General features: G+C 49.8%; 2 protein-coding genes across 3 annotated transcripts in view; both read right to left on the bottom strand.

The window, feature by feature from the left end:
• Window positions 1–296: 296 nt before the first annotated feature.
• Window positions 297–3,540, bottom strand: RILP (Rab interacting lysosomal protein). 2 transcript variants are annotated; one of them, XM_029211107.1, is made up of 8 exons: window positions 3,093–3,540; window positions 2,927–3,020; window positions 2,735–2,841; window positions 2,401–2,646; window positions 2,003–2,148; window positions 1,558–1,680; window positions 787–876; window positions 297–524 (listed from the first exon to the last, which is right to left on the bottom strand). In XM_029211107.1, exons 1-8 carry the CDS (start codon window positions 3,318–3,320, stop codon window positions 380–382), a joined length of 1,179 nt encoding a protein of 392 aa, XP_029066940.1. In that variant the 5' UTR covers window positions 3,321–3,540; the 3' UTR covers window positions 297–379. The 2 variants fall into 2 exon arrangements, with proteins under 2 accessions (XP_029066940.1, XP_029066939.1); XM_029211106.1 differs by lacking the exon at window positions 297–524 and having other exon boundaries at window positions 551–876.
• Window positions 3,541–4,053: 513 nt separating this feature from the next.
• Window positions 4,054–17,842, bottom strand: part of PRPF8 (pre-mRNA processing factor 8) — a 36,631-nt gene continuing 22,842 nt past the window's right edge. Inside the window, exons 25-43 of the mRNA XM_029211098.1 lie at window positions 13,250–13,497; window positions 12,969–13,148; window positions 12,637–12,772; window positions 12,352–12,521; window positions 12,048–12,177; window positions 11,787–11,933; window positions 11,432–11,592; window positions 10,936–11,127; window positions 9,744–9,981; window positions 9,468–9,596; window positions 8,464–8,577; window positions 8,206–8,379; window positions 7,726–7,919; window positions 6,741–6,980; window positions 6,502–6,643; window positions 5,136–5,276; window positions 4,862–5,001; window positions 4,554–4,756; window positions 4,054–4,383 (exon numbers count right to left, since the gene is read on the bottom strand). Of these exons, the coding sequence (XP_029066931.1) occupies window positions 4,229–4,383; window positions 4,554–4,756; window positions 4,862–5,001; window positions 5,136–5,276; window positions 6,502–6,643; window positions 6,741–6,980; window positions 7,726–7,919; window positions 8,206–8,379; window positions 8,464–8,577; window positions 9,468–9,596; window positions 9,744–9,981; window positions 10,936–11,127; window positions 11,432–11,592; window positions 11,787–11,933; window positions 12,048–12,177; window positions 12,352–12,521; window positions 12,637–12,772; window positions 12,969–13,148; window positions 13,250–13,497 (3,234 nt within the window). The 3' untranslated portion in view covers window positions 4,054–4,228. The remainder of the gene's footprint in view (window positions 4,384–4,553; window positions 4,757–4,861; window positions 5,002–5,135; window positions 5,277–6,501; window positions 6,644–6,740; window positions 6,981–7,725; window positions 7,920–8,205; window positions 8,380–8,463; window positions 8,578–9,467; window positions 9,597–9,743; window positions 9,982–10,935; window positions 11,128–11,431; window positions 11,593–11,786; window positions 11,934–12,047; window positions 12,178–12,351; window positions 12,522–12,636; window positions 12,773–12,968; window positions 13,149–13,249; window positions 13,498–17,842) is intronic.

The raw sequence follows: 17,842 nt of genomic DNA, 5'->3' as shown, positions 1-17,842 counted from the left end.
AGGCAGACATGGAGCAGTTTCTGGGTATCACGGGCAGTTGCTTTATTACATTAGCTTAGGCCATCCATACAAACACCTGGGAGGGAGGTAGTCAACTCTCCATTTCATGGATGGGGAAACTGAAACTCACAGAAGCAGCACTTTTATCTGGCCCTGGAGGCTTGGCACAGAGATACAGGAAGGAAGGTAGGTTGAGCTCCCCGTCACACCCTGGCTCAGGCCAGGGTTAGAAAAGAGCCTGGGGAGGGCGGGGAAGGAGGGAGACCTGTCCTCATTTGAGGTCACACGTCCACCCCCAGACAGACTCCGGAGTCAGGCAGGCCTCTGGGGCAGCTGAGACCCCTCATGAAGATATTCATCGAGAGCAGAGCAGGGCCGGTCAGGAGTTGGGGGCTGTCAGGCTGCCCACAGGCTCCACGGGGGTGGCTGTGGAGCCTCCTCTCCTCCCCGTATTCTCGCTGGTAGCCGCAATGCTGGCCTCAGCCTCAGGGGCCTCTGTTCCACCCTGACACCACAGGCCCAAGCTGGGGGGAGAGCCAAGAGGTGCTGTGAGCCTGGATGCCAGGGAGGTCAAGGATAGGGGCCGAAGGCAGGGGGTGCTGTAAAAAGGGGACTCAAGAGGACGACAGGGCAGCATGAGGCAGGGGGAGGTAAAGGGGCCACCAGAGGAGCGGGAGGGGACGGGCATGCTCAGAGCTCAGGGCGGCTGGGTGAGCCACAGTGGAGCGGGAAAGGTGGGGTCCCTCCACTCCCACCACATTTGTCCTTCCTCTTCCCCCAACATACAAACTCTGTATTCTGGACTCAGGGGGTGGGGGCTGGAGGTGGTCTCCCTTATCCCTGGAGAGCAGGAGCCATGAGCCATCCTCATCGTCACTGAGGCAGAGGAGAGAGGAGTTGTGAGGGTCATTTGTCAAGGCCCTGAGGGACAGCGGGACTCCAGCTATGTTCAGCCTTCTGTGCAGCCCCCAGGAGCAGGCAGGGGAGGACAAAGAGACTTCAGAGGCCCCAAAGCTAGAGACAAGGAAGAGCAGGGGAGACGGAGGACAACTAGAGGATTTTTTTTCTTTTTGGCCGTGCCCCACGGCGTGCGGGATCTTAGTTCCCCGACCAGGGATCGAACCTGTGCCCCCTGCAGTGGAAGCACGGAGTCTTAACCACTGGACCGCCAGGGAAGCCCCCTCCTGAGGCTTTTATTTTCTAGCCTGACACACAGCAGGCCCCTGACAAGACTGCAGATACAGCCTTACCCATCTGAGAACAAACAGATATGCAGCCAAGACAAGAAACCGAAAACTGACTGTGGAGAAGCAGAATCAGCAGGTTTCTTCAGCAGGATGTACAGGGAGCACGGCAGGTGGGAGCAGTGCGATCCAGAGAGAAGGGTGGTGGGCTCAGGACGGCAGGCTCAGGGGATGACCAGGCCAGGTTAGGTTCTAGAAGTGACTAAGCTAGGTGACAGGCTCAAGGTGTGACTAGATTGGGGTGACAGGTACAGTCTGAGGCAACAGGCTCAGAAGGTGACCAGGCTCAGTGGGAATGGAGGCAGGGACTTACCTGCTCTCTGCTTCCTCTGGGGTCCCTAACATCTTGGACTTGATCTTCCTTCGTTGCTTCCTGATAGCCACCTTCATGGCTTCGAGCAGAAGCCCGGGGACCCGGTGGTCTGTGAGCAGCTCCCTACAGAGGAGGGGGAGGGGCAGAGAAAAATCAGTGGGGATGCCAAGAGTAGGTCTCGTCCCAACCTTAGTTTAGATGTCACCCCTCCTAGGAATACTTCCTTGATGGCTGCTGTGACCCTTTGCAATGGCCCACCCCATGTGGAAGAAGTTCCAGGAGGGCAGGGGCTTTGCGATTCTCGTCCTCCAGTGCCCAGCACAGTGCCCGGCGCACGACAGGGTGGATATATCGATGACCCAAAGAATGAGGAGGGTGAACCGAGGCCTGGGAACAGGTGCAAGTGGTGCCCCCGAGCCTCCCCACCCCTGTCCTGCGCCCTCACCGCTGGAAGTAGGCCAACTCCTCCTTCAGCAGGAACACATTGGCTTTGAGCTCATTCCTCTCCTGAAGGATCTGTTCAACCTCCTCTCGACTGAAGCCGCACTGCCCTACCTTGGGGGGGCGTCCTGGCGACGGCAGGGCATCCGCCTGCGGAAGGACAGGCTTGGTCAGGGGGGCGCCTCGGTTGGAGAGGGACGCTAGAGGGTGACTGGCAGGGAGACTTGGGAGGCCAGGGCGCTACAATAGATGCCAGACCGGTGCTCTGGCTGAGACTGGGGGCGGAGGCCGGCTGGGGGCGCACACTCGTGCCGCCTTCCAACTTCCCGGTGGCCCTAACTACGCAGCACAGCAAACCTTTCCCGAGTGCCGGACCGGTCCCTGACCTCATCCGGCACTCACCCGGTCCTCAGGGGTCCCCGGGGCTCCTGTGCCCGCGGCTGCCGTCTCGGGCTCCTGCCTCTGCTCGCACCCGGGCGCCGCGGCCTGGCCGTGCGCCTGCTCTGGCGCGGGCTCCAAGGTCGCTTCGCGCCGCCGCTCTGATTCGCTCTCGCGGTCCCGCGCGGCGCGCAGCTGGGTTTGTACTGCGGCCAGCTTGTGCCGCAACTCCGCATTCACCAGCAGGAGGCGCTGCAGCTGCTCCTGCAACTGTGGGCGGAGCAAAGGGGGCTGGTGGGCGGGGCGCCGGAGGGCCGGGAAAGCCCCGCCCCCGCACGTCGCCCCGCCCTGCCCTCACCGCCTCAGTCTCCTGGCTGCGCTGCCGCAGGTCGCGGTTGTGCGCCCGGAGTTCATCCCGTTGGCGGTCGGTCACCTCCTTGAGCTGCCGCAGCAGAGCGCGCTCCTCTGAGGAAGGGGCGTTCTCAGCGGCGGCCCGCGGGGAGAGGCCCTGAGCCTCCCCGACCCCGGTTCCCGGCAGGCCCGCACTCACCCTGTGGCCCAGAGCGCAACTCTCTGCAGAGGCGCTCGTTCTCCTCCCGCAGCTGCCGCAGCTCGAGTTCGGCCTGCTGCGCGGATACCTGCAGCTGGAGAGGCCGCGCCGTCAGGGCCGGGCCCCACCAGCCCGCGGGCGGCTACGGGAGGGCGCCGTGACTCACCGAGTCCGGGGCGGGCCCCACGGCCGCCTTTTCCAGGAGCTCCAGCGCCTGCACCACCAGCGGCACGAGCCCGGCCGCCGCCTCCGGCCCGAAGCGGCAGGCCAGCTCCTTCAGCTCAGTGCCCAAGGCCCCCGCTAGGTGGTACACGAGCTCCGCAGCAGTCCCCGACCCCGCGGCCACCCGAGGCCCCCAGCAGTGCGCCCCAGGCCCCACCCTCCTGGGCTCCATGTCCCCCGAAGGCGACTAGGGCTGCTACACCCTCCTCCCCACAACTGGGGAAGGAAAAGGCCAACCAGTCCTGGCCCAGGAAGCAGTTTAGGACGGTAGAGGGCGGGGTAGTGATTAAGGGAAAAAGGCTGGGGAAGGAGAGTCTCAGTGCCCTGCTCCCTGTCCTGTTCAAGCCCCCAAGGTCACAGGAAGCAGGACAGCCAACTTCCAGCCAGGTGTCCAGGAGCTGAGGCTCAGGGCTGTAAGTGGTCACTTTCGACAAGCCCTCCCCACAGTGCCCACACCAGGCTCCACCCCTGTGTCTGGAGTCATGGGGCCTGACTTGGCTGCCAACTCTCCGGGCAAGAGGTGAGAGGTAGGAGAGCTGTCACTGGCCTCAACCAGAGGCAGCCGACTGTCCAGCCATGTGCCTGTTTCCAAGTCAGATTGAGAGTGACACAAAGCTTAAAGGGCTAGGCTGGGCACCACAGCTGCAGACTGCTCCAAGAGATGTTGGAAAGTGGTGAGTGTTCCCAAGTATTTTGGAGGGAAATTGGCAAATGTCATGGCAGCAGGAGTGTGAAGGCCCAAGTCCCCTTCAGTTCTCTGAGTTTAGAGAATATTTACCCCCATAGCTCCTGAATATCAGGGGGCCTCAAGGATCAGTCCAGCAGCTTGCTGTGAACAAGTCTGGCCTCTGCCACCCTTACACCCAGAATTCCAGCTGAGGGAAAAAAAAAAAAACCTCAACAACTCCTGTTTATACAAAATTTATTATACTTTGTTCAGAATTACAAGTCACCACGAGGTCAACAACATAAGCACAAAGTAGAGGAAAATGGGGCCAAGCTGTTGAATGTCACCAGCTTGTCTGTGAGGGTAAAAGGCTCTAGCCTCTGGGGAGTCTGAAGCAGGAGGTGAGGAGACAACTAGGCATAGAGGTCCTCTCGGTCCGCAGAGTAGACCTCGCCCTCCTGCAGGAGAGCAAAGTTGAGGAAGTGGGAGGGTCTGTGCACCTCGTGGTAGAACTCTTTGGGGTTTGCCAGCTGTAGCTCATACTTCATGTTGGGATCATGCCGAACACCTTGGAGTAGAAGGAAAGGGCCAGTGTTGACAAGGTCCACCTGCCTCACCCTGCTGGGTCCTGGGCCATCTCCAAACCAGAGTCGGGCCCTAAGTGCTAAGGGTGATGGCCTAACCCCAAGCCCACCATCCTGTGTGCCCCGCCACCACCCCACACCCTGCCTCACATACCCATAAAGTTGTAGTTCCACGAGGACTGGGCAGGGACCATAAAGAAGCCAAGGAAGCGGTCTGACAGTAGCATCTGGACCCTCTCGTAGTGCGAGGGTAGGTAGCCCTTGGGGTTGTTGCCCTTGTCTGTATTCTGGCGGCCCCATTCATAGCCACTGGGGGTCAGCTTGTAGGCTGTCAGGGTGCAGGAGCCCGGTGTGAAGCTGGAAGAGGAATGAGGACAGAGTCAGCACTCAGGCCACCATTCCTGGGCCCTGGCCTGCAATGCCTGCCCCATCGTACTTCCTCCCAAGGCGGCCCAACCCCACCTGCAGGTGATGATAATGGTCTTCTCGCCATCCCAAGATGGGTTGTCAGCCATGATCTTGGCATGGGTGGTGACATCCTGGGGTGACAGCTGGGGGGACTCATTGGGCTGAGTGTGGATCCAACCTAAGGGTTCCATCTCCTGTGGGTAGAGCAGTGAAAAGCTATTTAGAGCCCCGTCTGCAGACAGGAATCCCACCCGTGACAGTAACACCCCTGCCTTCCCTCCACCACCTTGAGAGCAGAAAGCCCCGGTTCTCCTACACCCCCGCTAACCTTGAGGTACTCATGCTGGGGCAGCTGGCCAGGCAGGTGCACAGTCTGGTGAGTGCCCCACTGTGGTACCATCACGATGCAGCGGATCTCCTTCACCTGGGGGTTATCTGGTGGGCTCACCCCATAGAGGTACCCTGCAATCTGGAGACAAGGGGGTCAAGAGCCAAAGAGAGTACCAGCCCAGATTTGGGGCCGTCAGCCCTGTGTCTAATTCCCTTCTCCGAGAGCAAGGACAGTTTCTCAAATGTGGCCAGAATGTCCTGCATCAAAAACGCCTGGGGGTGCTTATTCAAAACGTTAAACACAGACCTCACCTCAGACTTAGCACAGCAGAATCTCAAGCGGGGTCCAGGAATCAGCACTGCTCACACATTCCCCAGTTGATTATTTAAGTATTTAAGTAGTGTCCATAAACAAATGAGCACACAAGCACAGAGCTCATGCATTTCCACAAACTGAACACATCTATAAAATCAGCACTCAGCAGTACTTTAAATTTTACATTGTCATGAACAAAGTAAGAAAACTTGTGTTCCTATAAACTCACCCAACACAGGATACTAACAATCTTCAAATTCACCAAACTGAGGCCACAAGTTGGTGTTTTATAATATGATTCTCCCTGATTACTAGTAAAGTTGACCATCTTTTCATATATTTTCCACCTTCAGTTCCTTTTCTGAACTACCTTCATACTCCTTTGCCCATTCTTCTACAGTTATCTTTTATAAAAATCAACTCTGAGAATTCCCTATTCTAGATCCAAACCCACTATATCTTAAGAGTTATGCAAATATTTTCTTCCTGTTTTTAGTTTGTCTTTTGTGGTACCCTTTGTCACGCACAAATTATTAATTTTGATGATGGCTTTGTGTCTTGTTTAAGAAGGTTATCCTAACTTTAAGACGATGAATATTTTCTTCTAATATTTTACTACAGTTTAGTATTTTACGTTCAGATTTGTACTCCACCTGGATTTGACTTCTGTTAAGTGCTATGAGGCAGGGATCAAGCCTCCTTTTGTTGACTGTTTCAGTATCATAAGGCACGCTTAATCCCACAGATGAAGTGGGATCCTCAGGCGATACAATACATTTATTATATACACATGAATCTGTTTCTATATATCCTCTTCCAATAAATTCTAGGCCAAAAATACATCATTTCTCAATTGCCATAGCTTTATAATGTTTTGGTATCTGGTGGGGGCCGAAACCCTCCTCCCTCCCTGTTTTGGCTATCCTTGTATATTTACTCATCTATCAATTTCAAAACCAGCACCTCCAGTTCCAGGAAATCTCAGGTGAGTTTTAGGCACATAAAATGTTTGGCACACACTGTGGCCTAGTTGAACAAACATACTCACTTGGGCCCGAAGGTCAGATATGCAGATAAACTTCTTAAGCACGTTCTTGGGAAGAATATAGGTATAACCAGTCTCCTTGATGTCATCAGATGAAACATAGATGTGATTGGTCCTTAAGTGCAGGTTGGCGGCAGAGATGGCCCTAAAAACAGGTAGGGAATGTTGGCATTTCTCAACTCAAGCACCTCAGGTAGCACCAGAGGCCTTTCCATCCCTACCCCTCTTGCCCCTTATACTACCTGACCCTCCATTCAGTCTTAGATGAGAAAGTCTGGGTCTCATAGTTGCTGGTGGTAGAGGTGATGATTTCGTCACCATGCTTGTTGACAGTACGAGTCTGGGTTGCAGTCAGCTGTGACTGTTCCTTGGTCTGCTTCTCAATCTCGGCTATCTGCTGCCGCTGCTGTGATGGTGCAGAGATCTCCATACCCAGGATGATGTCTCGAATTTCTGATTGTGTCAGTGATGCCACATTCACACTGTGGGGACAGTGTGGGTCACACCACAAGGATCCCTTCCCCTTGGTCACTTACGTCCCAATGGCAAGGTGTAACTTGGTGGGACAGGAGAGCCCATACTTTGACCCCAGATAATCTTCAACTGACACTTGAAGTGTGAGGTGGAAATACACTAATACGGATAAGATTTGTCACATCCCAGGCTGGCCCTGTGCCTGTACACCTTTCAGCCATGCTCAAACCTGCTCAGCATCCATACCTCCCACTTTTCCTCAACAAAAAGTGCCCTGGAACTGGAAAACTCTCAAAAACGGAAATCCTAGAACAAGTTCTCAATCACAGTTGGTGTGTCCACACCCTTACTGGGTGAACATTTTTGGTTGCCACAATGACAAGGAAGGAGAGAGAAGGAAGGTGTGTGTGTGTGTGTGTGTGTGTGTGTGTGTGTTATTAGCTGTGGTATCTGAGGGTCTGGGATGTTAGAACTTCCTGCAATGTATGGACAGTAAGGAAACGCCCTGCTCAAAATGGCAACAGTGCCTCTGCTAAGGAATAGCGCCCAAGTGTCCGCCTGAGCCCTGAGACATGAACACTTCCTATACCATCTGAAGACACTGCCTACCTACCTCTCCTCTATAGGCATCTCTAGGACAATTTCTTGAGAAAGTTCTGAGCTTAAAATGTTGCAAAAAACCAAGAAGGCATATACTGAGCCACCCATTTTACCCTTTTTGGATCTCTCATCTGTATCCCCACCACTGCTCACTTGTTTTTCTTGCCATAGTCAGCCAAGATAAGGTCCTTGAGCTGCACCTCCACCTTGATCCACTCCTCGTCAGTCAGAGTGGGCCAGATGTGGTGTGGTTCTGTGATCGTAGTCTTGTCTGGCTTCAGGATGACCTTCGCCCGGTCGTTGTTCACATGCAGGGCACGCAGAATCAGGATGAGGCGGGAGAAAGCCTGGGGAGAGATGTGGCAGCATGGGAGGAGGTCGGCTACTTGATGTTCTTCCCCTCTCCTCCAGCCTATCCTTTCAGGAGACCCAAGAACCCATTTCAAACCCTATGGTGCTCCCCTCACCATGAGTCAACTTGATATGCAGAGTCACTGGCCCATGCACAGGCTGAAGATGTGAAAATGGCCCCATAAGAGGCCTGTGGGAAAACCTAAGGCACAGAACCTTCCTGTGACCCCCAAACCCACTCCTCTTAGAGTGACCCTCCCTCCTCGTGAGGTGGCTTCATACCGTGTAAGATGAGATAGTCTTGAGCCAGTCATCATAGAGGTTAAAGAGAACCATCTGCGGCTCAGTGGCTTTAAGGATGAGATCCCCAAACTTTTCCACCTTGAGACAAGCCTGGAAGGGGAGCTGGAGCTCTGATCCTTTGATCACAATATTGGGGAAGTCCAGCAAGTGCACCTGAGACAAGATCAAGTCCAAGTTTAGAAACAGAACCAGCAGGTCTCAGCCCTCTTTCCTTCTACCTCATTCACCACCTCTCACCTCCAATGGATCGAGCATGCCTTTCCTGGTGACAATGATCTGCTTGGGCTGCTCCTCCACTGGTAGAGATCGGATCAGGGCAGCCACCTCCTCAGCTGTCTTCCACTTAGCCAACTAAAAAGCAAGAGAGAAGAACATGGAAACTGAGTCTCCACCCTCCCAGGTCAACTAGAACAAAAAATTCTAGTCTTAAAATAATTAGACTATGTTTCTATCACACACTGCTGTTGGATGTTAGGTACTTCAGAGGTATAGAAAAAACGTCCAATGGTCTTGCCCCAAAGGGTGTTTCAACCTCGCTGGCCAGACAAAGCTCACACAATGCCACGAGCTAGTATTTGATTATATACACGCTATGTCAGGGACAAGAGAAATTAAGGCTAAGGTCATAAAAAGCTGCACAAATAAAGAAGTCTTAAGGGATGAGTAAGACAGTGATTAACAAGAGAAGAGTTCATTCTAGACGCAAAGACCTATAAGCAAAGCCACAGAGGTGGAGATGCTCATCAGGGTTTGGGATACCAGGATCCTGGACTGACTGCCGGAGGAAACACGCTACAGAGGAAGAGGAACTGTGGCTGGACAGGTTACAGGCCAACCAGATGTTAAGCATCTAGGAAACCAAAAAGTTAATTCAGCAAAAAGAAAGGGGCTACCAAAGGCTTTGAGGAGGAGAAGAGATTTGGTGAAAATGACATTTTAAGAGTGCTTGTTCCCTTTAGAAAGATGATTTTTCATAGCCCTCTTCAAGATAGGTTAGAGATGGGAGATTGAAGAAGCAGAGACGCCAGCTTGTAGGTAATGAAGGACCTCAAATATTCTTGGACCTCTTATAGAAGAACACTTCCCAAGTTAAGTAATTCAGGAAAAAAGTTTAAATGAGATGTTCTGAATCTTACAAAGAGAGAAACAGGAGATTCTCTCTCTCACATACACACCCCCCACATACCAAAGAGTAAGAGGCAGCAAAGTTCTACAGCCTCTCTACCCTTTAACATGCTCACCTGCCCCAAACGCTTCTGTCCAGCCCACACAGATGTGTGAATTATCTTGAGAAACAGCTGCCCTGTGCGTGGGTTGAAGATGAAGATGGCCCCATTGATGGGCTTGGTGGTCAGGTTCCCTTCAAAGGTCTAAGGAATGATTACATCAGTTAGCACAGTCTAGACACAACCAGCCCGCCTTCCTCGCAATATGCATGCACTTGCCCGGCCACCCAAACGCTGCATCGAACAGGCATATACAGAGCCCCACACCCACACGCTGCATCTAACTCTCACCTTATGGATAGTCACTCTGTAGACATTCGTGTCATCCACAAACCAGATAATCTGGTTGGAAAAGAGTTCACCATAGTTCTGAGAGGACAGATAGGGCTCAGTGGGCTCAGATGAATAAAGCTGCAGCCCTTTACGGATCCGTTCACGTAACACATACAAGGCAGGGTTTGCCTTCATGATCTTGGCCATGGCCTGCTGTATGAGGGGCTTGCTGCCAGGGAACCAGTTTCCATAGGCACTGTGAGGGTGGAAGAGGCAAGAAAGGTTAAGACCAGGCTGGCAGTCCCAGGAACAAGGCAAACTGCGACTCTACAGAGGAAGAAAAGGCTGTTGGTCAGGCTGAGAATGAGTGCCTGCTCATGTACATAGAGGCAGGGAAGAAAGAGTCAGTGACACCAGTGGAGGAAACGGCCAACCTCACCTCACCTGGGCAAACTAAAAAAACACGTGTATATTAAAGTACGGGGCAGGGGGGAGGGATAAATTAGGAGGTTGAGATTAGCATATACATACTACTATATATAAAATAGATAATCAACAAGGACCTACTGTATATATATATATAGCACAGGAAACTCTACTCAATACTCTGTAATAATCTATATGGGAAAAATATCCTAAAAACAATAGATATATGTATACATATAACTAAATCACTTTGCTGTACACCTGAAACTAACACAACACTGTAAATCAACTATACTGCAATGTAAAATAAAAATTAAGGGACTTCCTTCCTGGTGGTTCAGTGGTAAAGAATCCGCCTTACAATGCAGGGGACGCAGGTTCGATCCCTGGTCCAGGAACTAAGATCCCACATGCCACGGGGTGTCTTAAGCCCGTGCGCCACAACTACTGAGCTCTCACTCATTCCTTAGACCTTTGAAGGGAACCTGACCACCAAGCCTCTCAATGGGGCCATCTTCATCATCGAACCTCAACTAGAGAGCCTGCGTGCCGCAAACTACAGAGCCCACACGCCACAACTACAGAGCCCACGCACTCTAGAACCTGCGTGCTACAACTAGAGAAAACCCGCACACCACAACTAGAGAGAAGCCCGCGTGCCACAACGAAGAGCCCGTGTGCTGTGACTAAGACCCGACGCGCCCAAAAATAAATAATAAATAAAATACAATAAAGTGTGGGGCTGATGAAAAGTATCAATACATGCTTCTGAGCCTCAACTTACCTATGCAGGTTATAGGCCAGGTCGATGGCAATGAGCACACCTGTGGGCGAAGGGTAGATACTCATGTTGTCTGTGGTGTAGTCCAAGAACTTGGCCCGGGCGTAGCGCTCGATGTCATGGGAATCATAGTCTCCCCAGCGCAACTGGATGTCAATCCAATACTTCTGAGTGGTGGTGCTGTCCATCACATCCCTGAGGGTGGAAACGGGTCAGAAGTCTAGGCTTCCAGGAAGACACTGGCACAACCAATATCCCCAGAGCCACAAGAACTCTCAATCACTACGTCTAAATCTCAAAACCAACTCCTCTGCCTGTTCCAGATCAGCAAGACCCACCAGAGAATTAGCAGACCTGGCTGAGGGTGTTAACAGAATCAGGGGTAGAACTTGTTACAAATTAGAAAGAAAGGCAACCAGGGACAATTTCTAAAGTAGTGCTGCTAAAATAGTAAAACTAAGCTTCTTAGATGCCTAGGGCTGGGTCGTAAGGCACTTACTTAGAGTCTGCCAGCAATGAGGGCCGGGAGACATTCCACTTATAGGAGGCAAAGAGCAGGATATCTGCACAGGAAGAGTTCATCTTATAGGACTTTCGGGGGTGGATTGTCTCCTTTTGTACTGTCTCAATTTCCAGTGCATCCAGTTCCTGATCAAACACCTGGAGGCAAAGGTGGAAAGGTTATGACTGGTTATGGAAGCCCACTTAGAATGAGGGCTTATAGAACTTAAGATAATGTGGCACCTGGGACCACAACAGAAGTCTCATCCTTGGAGCTCTGAGGGTGGATTTCCCATACCCAAAAGAGAGAGCTGACCTTTTTGTGGCATCCTCTCCCCTCAACTCTAGCCCACCTGACACAAGTCCATAACGATGCTCTCGTGGATCTTCTGCCACAAGTGAGCTCGGAAGATCTGGATGAGAGAGATCTTCAGTGTGGGGATCTTGCCGTGCATGAAGATACCCGTCAGGTCCAGCTGCACCTGAAAGCCTACGTATACCTGACAGGAAAAAGAGAGTGACACTAGAGACCGAGAGGTTCTCAGGACATAATTAAGGAAGTAGAAACTCTTGTTTTTAGCTTCCCATCTCCCATGTCTATCAATCACACTCACATTGGCTCGGTTGATGGTTGGGGACCACCAAAGGGTGAATCTACGATTGGGAATCTGGTTCAATCCTGATCGCTGAGCATTGGTTAGTTTCTTCCACTTCATAGACTCCTCAAAACCACTGGCCTTCTCCCTGGGAAGCAGAAGAGACCAGGTAAAGTGACGTCCTGCCATCCCCCAGAGCACTGCTGACCTCCTGGGGTGGCTGTGTGGGAACACCGCAGTAGAGCACAAAAGCATATGAGGGATGAGCTCAGAGGGCTGTGACATGTGAGAGGTCACTGTAAGGGGAGAACAGAATCCTCACCAGAAAAGCCCCTCCCAGGTAGGGAAGTAAGTGCCCTTGAAGAGAGTGTGTTCCAGAATGCCTTCCACACCACCCAGGGCCTGGATCATGTCTGTACGGTAGTTGTTCAGGTTCCAGAGCTTTCCATCATGCCGCTGGTGTGTCCACCAAAAAGGGTTCTGCTTCAAAACCTAGATGGCAAGGTAGGTACGGTGAAGCTTCTGGGTGCCCACTGCTCCAGGTTCCCAGCATGGCCACAGACTCTCCTAATTCAGGGAAAATCTCTCCACTATCCCCTCCACGTACCTGGTACTGCTTAAAGTCAGTTCTGACACGCCAACCCTTATCATAAGCCAGTGTGTGCCGGTCCTTCTGGAAGAGGGTGTTGATTCGAGGAATGCCACGATCCCATGAATCCTCTAGATCTTCTAGGGTCAGTCGTCTGCCAAGGAAAAAAGATCAAAGTTAAAACAAATACTCATATGAAGAGTTCAGCATTCCTCCCTGGCCAAGGATAAACAGGGTCAGACATACAACCTACTTCCTTGACTCCATAAAAATACTCTACTCCTGACCTCCAGGCAGGACTCAAAGGTCACACCACTCAAAAGGACTGCTATGCCCTCCTGGATGCCCACCTGTTCTGCGCAATGGCCTCTTGTCTCTTGAGTGCATACTCAGCCCAGACCCGCTGAGAATCAATGAACTCACTCTCCCAGGGCTGTATGTAGCGATACAAGTTGGGAATCAGCTGGTCTTCTTCATGGCTCATTCCTGAACGAAAGTGTGTGATACCTACATCTGTCTGCTTGGACCACCTGTTTGGGGACACAACCAAGATTAGAGAAAAAATAAAAACTGAAAATAAAGAAACATCTCCTTCCCTCAGGGTCTAGCAAGATTTTCAGCCAAGTCCTACCTGAGGTCAGATTGGGGGATGAGCACATGGCCCATTGAGAGCATGCCAAGTCCACCCAACTCCTTAGGGGTGTAGAACACGACAGGGGGGAAGCGACTCGGCATCTTGGAGTTGAGGCCAATCTTGATTCGTGTCTGGATCTTGTTCTCACACTTCACCAGCAAGTCCAGGAGCTCCTGGGTGTTCACCACAGCCTCCCGAAAGTATGTCATAAGGCCAATAAGAGCTGTGTTCCACTTATTCACAATCTGAAGATAGTGAAAAAGAAGTAAATTATAGATAAGTCATTGCAGGGACAGGGTGTGTGGCTAGGAACCACCAGATACAATTAGTTATATTCTCCCTAGTTCTCAAGAAAGATTTGAGCTCAATGTCATTAGGGAAGTGTGTATAAATCAAAATCACTATGAGATACTACTTAACACCCACTGCAATGGCTATAAGATAGTTACAAGGATGTGGAGAAAACGGAACTCTCATATACTGCTGGTAGGAATACGAAATAGTGCAGCCACATTGAAACAGCCTGGCAGCTCCTCAAAAGGTTAAAGAGAGTTACCATATGACCCAACAATTCTACTCCTAGGTATATACCCAAGAGAAATAAAAACATATGTCCACACAAAAGTACGTACACAAATGTTCACAAAAGCATTATTTGTAATAGCCAAAAAGTAGAAAAAAAACAAATATCCATCAACTGACAAATAAACAAAATGGTATACGGCCATATTATGGAATATTATTTAGCCATGAAAAAGACTGAAATACTGATGTATGCTACAACATGGATAAACCTTGTAAACATTATACTAAGTGAAAGAAACCAGACAAAAAAGGTCACATACATGATCCATTTATATGAAATGTCCAGAAGAAACAAATCCATACAGACAGGAGGTAGATTAGGGGTGGCCAGAGGACTGGGGCAGGGAGGGACATGGGGAGTGAGTGACTGCTAATGGGTATAGGGTTTCTTTGTGGGGTGATGAAAATGTTCTGGAATTAGTGGTTATGGCTGCACAATTTTATGCATATAATGAAAACCACTGAATTGTATACTTTAAAAGTGTGAATTTCATTTCAATAAAAGCATAAAGTTGGGCTTCCCTGGTGGCGCAGGGAAGATCCCACATGCCATGCGGAACAGCCAAAAAATTAAAAAAAAAAAAAAAGCTGAAAGAATTTCCTTTAAGGTCAGAAACGAGACAACGATGCCCACTCTCACCACTTTTATTCAACACATTATTGAAAGTCCTAGCCACAGCAACCAGACAAGAAAAAGATATTAAAGAAATCCAGGGACTTCCTTGGTGGGGCAGTGGTTAAGAATCTGCCTGCCAATGCAGGGGACACAGGTTTGAGCCGTGGTCTGGGAAGATCCCACATGCTGCGGAGCAACTAAGCCCATGTGCCACAACTATTGAGCGTGCGCTCTCCAGAGCCCACGTGCCATAACTACTGAAGCCCGCAGGCCTAGAGCCCGTGCTCCACAACAAGAGAAGCCACCGCAATGAGAAGCCCTCACACAACAACAAATAGTAGCCCCCGCTCGCTGCAACCAGAGAAAGCCCACGCGCAGCAACGAAGACCCAATGCAGCCAAAAATAAATAAATAAATATATTTTAAAAAAAATTCCAAATTGGAAAAAAGTGAAACTGTCACTGTTTGCAGATGACATGATATTATACATAGAAAATCCTAAAGACACCACCAAAAAACTATCAGAACTCATCAATGAATTCAGTAACATGGCAGGATACAAAATTAACATAGAGAAATCTATTGCATTTCTGAATACTATCAGAAAGAGAAATTATGAAAACAATCCCGTTTATAATTGCATCAAAAAACCAAACCAAACCAGGGACTTCCCTGGTGGTCCAGTGGTTAAGACTCCATGCTTCCAATGCAAGGGGCACAGGTTCAATCCCGGTTGGGGAACTAAGATCCCACATGCTGCACGGTACGACCATGGGAAAAAAAAAAAAATCTAAAAAACAAAAAACCAAAAAAACCCAAACCAAACCAAACAACAACTAGGAATAACTCAATCCAAGGAGACAAAAGACCTGTACTTGGAAAACTGTAAGAACTTGGTGAGGGACTTCCCTGGCGGTCCAGTGGTCGACTCCACACTTCCACTGCAGGAGACATGGCTTCGAGTCCTGGTCTGGGAAGATCCCACATGCCACGGAGCAACTAAGCCCGCGAGCCACAACTACTGAGCCCACATGCCACAACTACAGAAGCCCATGTGCCTAGAGCCCATGCTCTGCAACAAGAGAAGCCACCACAATGAGAAGCCCATGCACCGCAATGAAGAGCAGCCCCCCACTCGCCGCAACTAGAGAAAGCCCGTGCGCAGCAACAAAGACCCAACACAGCAAAAAATAAGTACATTAAAAAAAAAAAAAAAAGAATATTGTTAAAATGACCACACCCTCAAGTCCATCTACAAATTCAATGGAATCCCTATCAAAATAGCAAAGACATTTTTCACAGAACTAGAACCAATAATTTTAATATTTGTATGGAAACACAAAAGACCCTGAAGAGCCAAAACAATCCTGATAAAGAACAAAGTAGAAAGTATCACACCTCCTGATTTCAAACTATATTACAAAGCTACGGTACTCAAACAGTATAGTAGTGGCATAAAAACAAACCCATAGGTCAATGGATCAGAATAGAGAGCCCAGAAATAAACCCATGCTGTTATGGTCAATTAATCTACAACAAAGAAAGCAAGAATATACACTGGGGAAAAGACAGCTGCTTCAATACACGGTGCTGGGAAAACCGGACAGCTAATGCAAAAGAATCAAACTGGACTTTCTCACAACATACACAAAAAATAAAGGCAAAATGGATTGAAGGCTTAAATGTAAGACCTGAAACTATAAAACTCCTAGAAGAGGGACCTCCCTGGTGGCGCAGTGGTTAAGAATCTGCCTGCCAATGCAGAGAACACAGGTTCGAGCCCCAGTCCAGGAAGATCCCACATGCCGCGGAGCAACTAAGCCCGTGCACCACAACTACTCAGCCTGCACTCTAGAGCCCACGAGCCACAACTACTGAAGCCTGCATGCCGAGAGCCCGTGCTCTGCAACAAGAAGCCCGTGCACTGCAACGAAGAGTGGCCCCCGCTCACAACTAGAGAAAGCACGCAGCAATGAAGACCCAACGCAGCCAAAAATAAAATAAATTTATTAAAAAAACCCAAAAACTCCTAGAAGAAAACACAGGCAGTACTCTCTTTGACCTTAGTCTTAGGAATACTTTTTTGGATATGTCTCCTCAGGCAAGGGAAACAAAAAATTAAAAAATGGGGAAAAAAATAAATAAATAAAAAGAAAAACAAAAAGAAAAACAAAACAAAACAAAAAACAAACGGGGCTTCCCTGGTAGCGCAGTGGTTGAGAGGCCACCTGCCGATGCAGGGGACACGGGTTTGTGCCCCGGTCCGGGAAGATCCCACATGCCACGGAGCGGCTGGGCCCGTGAGCCATGGCCGCTGAGCCTGCGCGCCTGGAGCCTGCGCTCTGCAACGGGAGAGGCCACAACAGTGAGAGGCCCGCGTACCGCAAAAAAAAAAAAAAAAAAAAAAAAGAAAAGAAATGCGACTATATCAAACTAAAAAGGTTTTGCACAGGGGCTCCCTGGTGGCGCAGTGGTTAAGAATCCGCCTGTCAATGCAGGGAACGCAGGTTTGACCCCTGGTCCAGGAGGATCCCACATGCTGCGGAGCAACTAAGACCGTGTGCCACAACTACTGGGCCTGTGCTCTACAGCCTACGAGCCACAACTACTGAAGCCCGCACACCTAGAGCCCATGCTCCTCAACAAGAGAAGCCACTGCAGTGAGAAGCCTGCACACCTCAACGAAGAGTAGCCCCCGCTGGACGTAACTAGAGAAAGCCCTCACGCAGCAACGAAGACGCAACACAGCCAAAAATAAATAAATAAATAAAAGCTTTTGCACAGCAAAAGAAATTATCAACAAAATGGAAAGAAAGCCCACTGAACAGGAGGTGATATTTACAAATGATATATCTGATAAGGGGTTAATACGCAAAATATTGGGTTGGCCAAAAAGTTCATTAAGGTTTTTCCATAACATCTTATGAACGAACTTTTTTGGCCAACCCAATACAAAGAACTCATACAACTCAACATAAAAAAAAAAAACAAAACCTGATTTAAAATGTCTATTCGGCAGAGGAGCTGAAGAGACATTTTTCCAGAGAAGATATAAAGATGTACAATAGACACGTGAAAAGATGCTCAACATCACTAATCATAAAGGAAATGCAAATCAAAACCACAACGAGATGTCTCCTCACACTTGCCAGAATGGCTATTTTCAAAAAGACAAGTAACAAGCGTTGACAAGGATGTGGAGAACAGGGAACCCTCATGTACTACCGTACTACTGATGGGAATGTAAAGTGGTGCAGACACTATAAAAAACAGTATGGAAGTTCCTCAAAAAATTAAAAATAGAACAACCATACAATCTAGCAATTCTACTCCTGGGTATTTATCTGAAGAAAACAAAAACACTAATTCGAAAAGATATGTGCATCCCC

The sequence above is a fragment of the Monodon monoceros genome, unplaced genomic scaffold (genome assembly GCF_005190385.1).
Source record: "Monodon monoceros isolate NGI ecotype Baffin Bay Population unplaced genomic scaffold, NGI_Narwhal_1 Super_Scaffold_9, whole genome shotgun sequence".
Classification (NCBI taxonomy): Eukaryota; Metazoa; Chordata; class Mammalia; order Artiodactyla; family Monodontidae; genus Monodon; species Monodon monoceros.
Note: the sequence above shows the minus strand (reverse complement) of the source record. Positions and strands in the feature narration are given on the sequence as shown.

Excerpts from the sequence above, each read along its gene's own strand:
- RILP (XM_029211106.1), bottom strand. The coding sequence starts at position 3,320 with ATGGAGCCCAGGAGGGTGGGGCCTGGGGCGCACTGCTGGGGGCCTCGG. Across the intron at positions 3,021-3,092 it reads TGGGGCCCGCCCCGGACTCG|CTGCAGGTATCCGCGCAGCA; the intron begins GTGAGTCACGGC and ends CGGCCTCTCCAG. Across the intron at positions 1,681-2,002 it reads GAGTTGGCCTACTTCCAGCG|GGAGCTGCTCACAGACCACC; the intron begins GTGAGGGCGCAG and ends CCTCCTCTGTAG.